Source organism: Setaria italica, chromosome V (genome assembly GCF_000263155.2).
Source record: "Setaria italica strain Yugu1 chromosome V, Setaria_italica_v2.0, whole genome shotgun sequence".
In the NCBI taxonomy this organism is placed as follows: Eukaryota; Viridiplantae; Streptophyta; class Magnoliopsida; order Poales; family Poaceae; genus Setaria; species Setaria italica.
The window spans coordinates 18,357,451-18,366,207 of NC_028454.1; the positions used below are offsets into that span (position 1 = coordinate 18,357,451).

At 45.4% G+C, this 8,757-nt stretch overlaps 1 protein-coding gene across 1 annotated transcript; it reads right to left on the reverse strand.

The window, feature by feature from the left end:
- Positions 1-1,489: 1,489 nt before the first annotated feature.
- On the reverse strand, positions 1,490-2,674 carry LOC101772306 (glycine-rich RNA-binding protein). Its single transcript, XM_004968718.3, has 2 exons — positions 2,437-2,674; positions 1,490-1,917 (listed from the first exon to the last, which is right to left on the reverse strand). The coding sequence occupies exons 1-2, from the start codon at positions 2,575-2,577 to the stop codon at positions 1,750-1,752; spliced, it is 309 nt and encodes a 102-aa protein (XP_004968775.1). The 5' UTR covers positions 2,578-2,674; the 3' UTR covers positions 1,490-1,749.
- Positions 2,675-8,757: the final 6,083 nt, after the last annotated feature.

Here is an 8,757-nt window from a genome sequence, read left to right on the forward strand (position 1 = left end):
AGAACTGGAGGGCCTATGTAAATGGTTGTACTCAGCGCGGTTTACTGATGATATTGTTTGTTGAAGTGTTTCGAAAGATTGGGTCTAGCAGTCAAATGCAAGAAGAGGTGCGAGGTGGGGAAGTTAGAGGCGCGTAAGGTGTGGAGAGTACTGATGGGCAGACTAAAGAAGATAATGAAGATGGGGTAGAAGAAAGAGATGCAGAGGATGAAGAGGCACCCTATGAGCCAAATGGCGAGGCTGATGAGGGGGAAGATAGAGAATGAGATTTGTGTGGATGCTTTGTACCCTAATGGGATGAGGTGAAAGCAACTATGAAGTGATGGTCCACTTTATCTTTGCAACGACAGTTCAGGATGGTGATGAGTAACCCTACAGTGTATGATGTTTGTTATGTCAGAAGTAATTGTCCGTTTAGGGCGCACGCATATAAGGGAAAGTAGAAGGATTACTGAAAATTGTTTGCAAATTATCAGCTACACACGTATTGGATAGAGATTAGGCGTGTCTGAGTTGTTTGCCTTATTTTCGCACGAGATCTTCTATCTCTCCATGCCCTTGTGTGGGCTTCAGCATCAGGCATCGGCATTTTCTCAGCAAACTAATTGGCGTACAAGGTGTGGAAAATCATAGAACTGATGATCCGAATTATCTGATGGGACTATATCAGTATCAGTCAAAACGTTGATATAGAGTAGATATTCTTATGCCGAGAATCTTCAAACTGATGATATTTCTTCTGAAATGCTACCGAGTAGCAAGAGCATTGTACCGACGTGCTACAACCGAACATTGGGCTATTATATTCAATTCGTAAACGTGCAAAAGATGCCTTACACGAGGGAGTTCACTAGTCTACTTGGATCGTTGCCTGCTTCGAAAGTCATCGAGTGATAAGCATCCTCTAGTGTACATATAACATACCACTCACTACAAGCCTTTGTTTGGTTTACTTTGATATATATCTTGAAGGTGAAGCCAGATCACCCTTTCTAGTGACGCCTTGCCTGGTAAACCTCTAATTGTATGCTTGCACTGAAACCTCTACGAAATCAAGAAATGCCTGTGCTATGCAACTACTCCAGTTGGAGCAAGTACATTACTACACGTCAGCAGTATCTAGTGCCCAAGAATTTTTGATGATGTACATTACTACACGTCAGCAGTATCATAGATCATCTCATGCAGTGCCCAAGAATTTTTGATGATGTGAAAAAGAGAGAGTGAAGAGAGAATTTTTGATGATGTGAAAAAGAGAGAGTGAAGAGAGAGAAACAGTTCGTTGTTTCGCGAAACAACCACCTCATAAGCTAAATTGTAGGACTACGAGATAACAATCATTGTACGAGTTATTGTTGCTATGCAACTAATAATATTTCTTTTTTCATATGCGGAATCGTATAGCTTTAGCAGACCAGTTATAAGACAACCCATTGTACGGATTGCCTGAGCCGTCTCAAGATTATATGTCAATGCACGAGGTCACCTATTAGACAACTCTGATGTAGCGAGTATCATATCACCAAGCGCCAAGATGACTGATAACTCATCGAGCTCACATCCATATATAGCAATCCAACGACGACGAACACTAACACTAGAACATCATGACAATAACTACAAAGGCCAGGGGATAACTTGGAACGATAAGAGACAACCACTGCTACTGAGATTAATAGAAGGCCTAACGACAGGATAACTTGTTCGTCATACGCGTCCACGCCGCAGACCGTGTCCACCGTCCAGCGTTCACGCCCTCCATCGGCGCGGGCGCTGCTTCGCCTCGCTGACTCTGACGTTGCGGCCGCCGACCTCCTGGCCGTTCATGTCTTGGATGGCGTTGTCCATCGATTTCTTGTCCTCGAACTGCACGAACCCGAACCCCCGGGACCTCCCTGTCTCACGATCCACCACGATCTGCAAACAAAGTGGAGTCGCGTATCCAATCAAATCAAGACACTTTCTTGGAAGCAACTCCAGATCTACAAACGAGAGAAAACAACTGTGGATCGACATGGTCATGTAAATCATGACACGTGCAGCACAACATATCTCATAAATTACAGATCTACTAGTTCAGAGCAACATCAACTGAAAAGCTATAAGGAAATGGTTAGAAAGCCACGTGGGCTGCCATCTACTGGAGTGTTTATTCTAAAAGAGCAATAACCCTTGACAAATTAAATAGCCAAATCTGTGATAAAAGTCAGTGCTGGGGACAGGGGAACACAGATCCAAAGCACGTGCTGAAAGAGACGACAGATCGAAACAATTGCACTATGAGAAAGCGACACAGACCGGATCCAAAGTCCATAGAAAACGACGCCCAGACATGCAGATCTATCCAACGCAACCCGATCAGATCAAGTACACGAACGAACGGAGTCACTACGAAGATCAGGTGAGAAGCCGTCGATCGAAATGGAAACCGCTCACCTCAGAGTTGAGGGGACCGTAGTTTGAGAAAGCATCCTTGAGGGAGGCCTCGCTTGTGCCATACGAGAGGTTGCTCACGTAACAGCGGTACTCACGCTCCGAGCGTTCCTTCCAGTCGGAGTCCCACCACGGCGCCGCCATCTTCGAGGCCTCTTGAACCCTAACCACGAGCTCACTGAGATTGGCCGATTGGGGATTCGTTTTTCTCTGATGCGAACAAGACTTCTTTGTGGAAGGAGACGGCGCCGGCAACCGGATATATATATATAGGAAAATGCATCGACCACACGTCCACCAGCTCTGGTGTTGGACCCATAGTCAGGGGCTAAAGCTAGCCAATATTTTTCATTGTTTATGTGATGACTTCGGTAAGAAAAAAAATCGACCCCAATATGCCTTATAAGAAAAACTACTTCTGCAGGTTTCTAGGAGATAAGAACGAAAACTAACCTTTCTCCGCAAAATTCTTTGCAGATTATCAGCTACTCCACGCATTGGAAAAAGAACGGGAGTCTGTTTGTCACGAGTCCACTTTTTTTATTTTTAACCCTTTTTTTATTTATTTTTAAAAATAATCTCACCCGGACTTTATTTACGCGGCGTAACCTTTTGGCCGCGCCAGACCGCCTGGCGCGGCAGGAACACGCTGCCGCGCCACATGCACTGGCGCGGCGGTCCCTACCACGCTGGCGCGGCGAGTCGCGGCGCCAGGTGGGCGCTGACGTGGGCGGGCGCTTGTCGCGCCAGCCCGCCTGGCGCGGCAGGGCCAGCACTAATTCCACGCGCCGGCTCCCTTCCTCCTCCCTCCCTCCTTTCTTCCTCCTCCAGACTCCCGAGCCCGAGCTCCTTGCGCCGCCCCCGCCGCCCCACCCCCAAATCCACCCAAAATCCGGCTTTTCAGTAGGGGGAAGTAGTGGAAATCGATCCCTGCTTCGTGTGGAAGGTATTCCCCTACTCATTCTCGTGTTTTACCGTTGCATTTGGTAGATCAGAGGATGTTTAGGTGACTTAGGGTTAGGTTAGTGATTTGAATTTTGAATGAAATGCAATGGTGTTTTGTGTTAGATGATACGTAGTTCATATGCAATTGAGTCTCTGCTCGCGATATTGACGTGTAGAACTTGTTGATTTAGGTATATATTCATTGAACTGTATAGTGCAATGTATATGTGTATTTTTTGTTTGCAATTTGTCCAATATATGTAATATGTGTAGTTGATATGTCGAATATGTGCAATGTGTAGTGTATATGACATGGTGAAATGTTTGTATTTTGTAGATGGATCGTATAGTTCGATTTTTTGATGGTGGTGTTGTGAAACAAAATGGGGAGTTAGAGAATATGAATGAGTCAATTGAATTCTTCGATGGTCCTCCAAGTTTTAGTGATTTAGTTGACCGTGTAATGAGGAAGTATGGATGTAGAGTGGATGAGATCAGTTTGAGAGGTCGTTTTGATTGTGGAAAAACTAGAGCTCATTATGTTCTCATGAAGTTAGCATTCGATGCAAATTGGAAGCACTATAAGGATGTAGTGCACGAAGCTAATGTTGCATGTTTGGAGGTTATAGTCAAAATTGTTCGTATGCCTGGCCCAAATGTTGTCATGAGGGAGGAAGTGGCGGTAGTGAACCATAATGGTACCCAGGAGTCAGAAATGTTGCATCACGTGTTAGGTGAAACAGAACGTGATTTTGACTTGGCTATTGCAAATGATGATTTTTCCAATAACATTTTTGAGAGGGAAGCAAATATAGATGTTGATAATGTCTCTATGGGTTCCGAAGATTGTGAATTGGAGGAAGATGGGGTAGTAGGTGTGGAGGTAGAGGAGGAATCACTATTTGAGAGTGGTGGGCATGAATATGAGAATGTCGGGGTAGAAAATGAAGAGGATGGACCGCAATTTGACACCGCAACCGTGCATGATGTAGAAGGCATTCGTCGTATGGACGATTGTTTTTCTTACACCCAGTATGAGTTGCGGTTGTTAAAAGAACGTGATGTCGAACTGCCATCCGTTCCCAATGATAAGGACATAAGTATGGTTCACAAAGCAATATGTGAATCTAGTATGGTGAATGCCGAAGGGAAGTCCATTGGTGAGAGTCCAGTGATTAAGAAGGGGATGAAGTTCAATAGTCTTGAGGAGCTGAAGTTTTTCTTGGCTGACTACGCGGTGAGGTTACATAGACCTTTTAGCGTAGTTCACTCTGACAAGAACTTAAGATACAATGTGATGTGCAAGCAAGGATGCCATTGGCGTGTATGGTCTCGACTAATATCAAGCACCGGACAATGGAGAATTTCAAATGTTGTGCAACCGCATACTTGTCGGTCGTCACAGCCGAAGCGAGAGCATGTACAGTGCACAGCAAAGTACCTTGGACGGCGTATCCTAGGCATTATCCGTAAAGACAGCGAGACATCGGTGCCATCACTCGTGGAGTCCATCTTCATCTTTAGTGGGTACCGTGTGAAGTATTCGAAGGCTTGGCAGGCGAAGCAACATGCTGTTGCCCTGCTTTGGGGTGACTGGAAGGAGTCGTACGGCATGGTTCCTAGGGTACTCTCAGCTATAACCTACTACAATTCCGGGGTTAAATGGTGCATCGACTCATGTGGCATGATGCTTCCTGACAATGGAGTTTTGAAGCATATACTGCAAAGGGTATTTTGGTGCTTCCCTCAATGTAGTGAGGTATTTCAACATTGCCGTCCTGTGATACTTGTGGACGGTACATTCTTGACTGGCAAGTACAAGGGTACATTAATGATGGCAGTTGCTGTAGATCCAGAACAACAGCTTGTGCCTCTTGCTTTTGCCTTGGCCGAGAGTGAGAATAATGAGAGTTGGTCATGGTTTATGAAACTTGTTCGGCTACATGTTGTTGGACCTTCACGGATAGTGTGTATGATATCAGATAGGTATCATAGGCTCCTAAATTGTGCGAAGGACCACATTGATGGTTTTCCACCGCTTGTGCATAGGTGGTGCACGAGGCACTTTGCTGCCAACATGTCGCGTCGGCAGAAGAGCAATCGTGTGATTGGAAAATTGAAGTTATTATGCAAGGTTCATACAGAGAGAGAATTTTGTGAGAAGTTAGAAGATCTAGTGAAGGACTTGAACGACGACGCAAAAGAATGGTTGAAGGGTGAAATGGAAGACAAGGATAAATGGGCGCAGGCTTTCGATGAGGGAGGGATGCATTGGGGTATTATGACCACGAACTACTCGGAATCACTCAACGGAGTTTTCAAAGGCATCCGAAGTAGGCCCGTCGCTGGAATTATTGATTACTCATTTGAAAAATGCAACGCCTACTTTGTGAACCGATGGCGAAAGGCACGTGAAATGTTGGATCAAGGCTATAGAATTGGGCAAGTTGCAGATGATTATTTATCAGAGGCTGAGCTTAGATCCGTGCACCACTTAGCAGAACCGTACGGGCCAGAAAGGATGGTGTATTCTATAAGAAGTTACGGTACGACTAACATTGGGGGTGAGAGTCATGGAGGCCGACACTACAGAGTGGATCTGAACGAAGTTTCGTGCACCTACAATGTTCCTCAATTGTTGCACCTTCCATGTTCACACTTCATTACAGCTTGCAAGGCAAGAGGTCTTAACTATGAAAGCCCCTTGTACATGTCACCGTTGTACTCTAGGGAGCACACCATCAAAATATGGGAATCAAGCTTTCAACCTTACCTTGATCCGTCACAATGGCCGGCATATGAAGGGGTAGGGTACGTGCCTAACCCCAGTTTAATGAGAAATAAAGTAGGAAGGAGGCAAAAGAAGCATTTCACAGGCGACATGGATGTGTCGGAAGGGAGGCTTTCTGCAGATTATGATACTGGTGATTTTGATATTGACAAGTTGGAAAATCGTTGCTCCAAGTGCCACAAAATCATTAGGAATTGCACATGCCGCAGTAGAAAATCTAAAGGCACTAAATCTAGAGCGAGCAGTAATAGGCCACGTACTTCGAACAATTGGGTATGCGCGTTGCTTGTATTTTGCATGGCAATTATTTTATCTTTTTTATAGTAGTACATTATCATAGTTACCGTACTTATCATATAATGAAGCTTTTTACTAACGATCTTTTTTGTTGTTTCTTTAGGATGGCGGCCCCGGGGTACCCTCTTCTTGAGGCTGCTTACGACTTGCAGCACCGTGCCCACCACCTCGCGGACCTAAATGAGGTATAACAATGGTTGCTAATTTTTGCTGATGAATGCATACCTTAGGATGAGAATTGCAAGATTTTCGTATGAAATGTTCTTATAAATTGAGGATGTGCCTATCATTACTATTCGCTTGTGTACAGTGTAAACAATTTCATACTGCAAATGTCATTTGTATCATATTTGTGTTACTTACCACTTTAGTAGCCCGTTATTCACAATTGGATTGACTTGTCATTTTTTAAAAATCTTATAATGTTTTGCAGAATTTGACACCACTCAGGGCTAGGGTGCACTCACCACTTAGGTGGGATGAGCGGTACGCCCAGTACCTGCAGAGAGCAGGTTTCTTGGATCTCGCTGTTCAGGTTGTCGGGGGTCTGCCTCCAATGGACGGACCACTGTTGACCGCTATGGTCGACAGGTGGTGTCCGGAGACTCACACGTTCCACCTGCCCTTCGGAGAAATGACCACCACAATGCAGGATGTGGCTATGATACTCGGCCTTCCACTGGATGGGTAGCCAGTGACGGGTATTATACAGAATGAGAATTGGCGTGATATGGTCGAAATGCATATTGGGATTAGGCCGCCAGAGCCAGAGGGCGGAGACAGCTCGAAGAAGACGTCCGGTGTCAGCTCGGCATGGTTGAGGGAGCACTTCGATGTGTGTCCTCCGGGAGCAAATGACGAGGTCGTGCAGCGCTATGCTCGAGTTTGGCTATGGCACTTTGTCAGTACAATCCTCCTTCCAGATGCAGCTGGGAACACAGTATCGTGGATGGTTCTCCCCATTTTAGGTCAGGTTTGGGAAAACATAGACGTTTATAGTTGGGGCTCAGCGGCTCTTGCCTGGCTGTACAGACAGCTATGTGAGGCTTGCAGGTGCACAGCAAGGGATTCCAATGTGGGAGGGTGCACTTATATGCTGCAGATTTGGATTTGGGAGCGAATGCCCATGGGTCGACCTTCCCGTCTCTGTGTCGATGTAAGTCACAACGGCTAATTCCTTTTTCTACTTTAATGTTCGGAAAACTATTGTATCATGTGACCAATTGGACTTACTTGCAATTTCAGCCATGGCATCGAGACGATGCTCGTCCCACGTTCTATCATGTGTGGAAGCATGTGCGGCCCGTTCGTAGCAATCCGGATAGGCGCTACAAGGCCTACACAAACGAGTTTGATGTTCTCACGCAGCACCAGGTAATTTGCTCACCATATTTTTTTAAGATAACTTCCGTATAATGATAGATGAAATAAGTATTGCGTGAAAATTTTTGAAGGTGGAATGGAAACCGTACGACCGTGAGCAGCTTAGCCATATCGTATTTTCACCGACGTGCTACAGAGACAGAGAGCTGTGGAGGTGCACGACCCCACCGATATTGTACTACGTGGTAGAGTTTTATATGCCGCATAGGGTGATGCGGCAGTTTGGGAGGATGCAACCGTGCCCTCCTTTGGAATTATCGACTTCGCAGCAGCTGCACAGGTATGCAGGAATAAATAATTATTGGAGGATATTCAATTAACGCACTTAACATGTTATACTAATACTTCACTAATTTCTGATGCAGTATCGACCGCAGAAAGCGGTACAAGGAGAATGATTGGAGGTTGAAGCATGCTCAGTACCTCCTCCTATGGCAGAACAAGCAAGGATGCGATCCTGAAGGTGGACCGTACTGGCGACCAAACAATGAGTACATACGATGGTACTGTACTTCGATGAGAACTAAAGTGAAACCATCTTGGACTAATGTGCCCATTGAGGATGCACCGTCTGAATCAAACGCCGACATAGCTAACGCGTACGACACGGTGACACGCTATGGGACACAGCCTGAGCGTGCACCTCTCCACGACTACATGGTAAGATTTCGGCTTGTAGTTATAGTATCGTAACATTGATCACTCATGGAATGAAAACTCCTGCGTACAGGGACAACAGCTTGCAAGGCTCTCAAACGAGACGGGCGTGATTATGGAGCACACCGTCGGAGAAGGTGATGGTCTGCTTTGTCAGTTTGCAGAGGTAGAAGCCCAAACTAATTTCCACTTATACTCGTACTACCTTTATAACCATCAATTACATAGTCGTGAATATATGCTGCTTACAT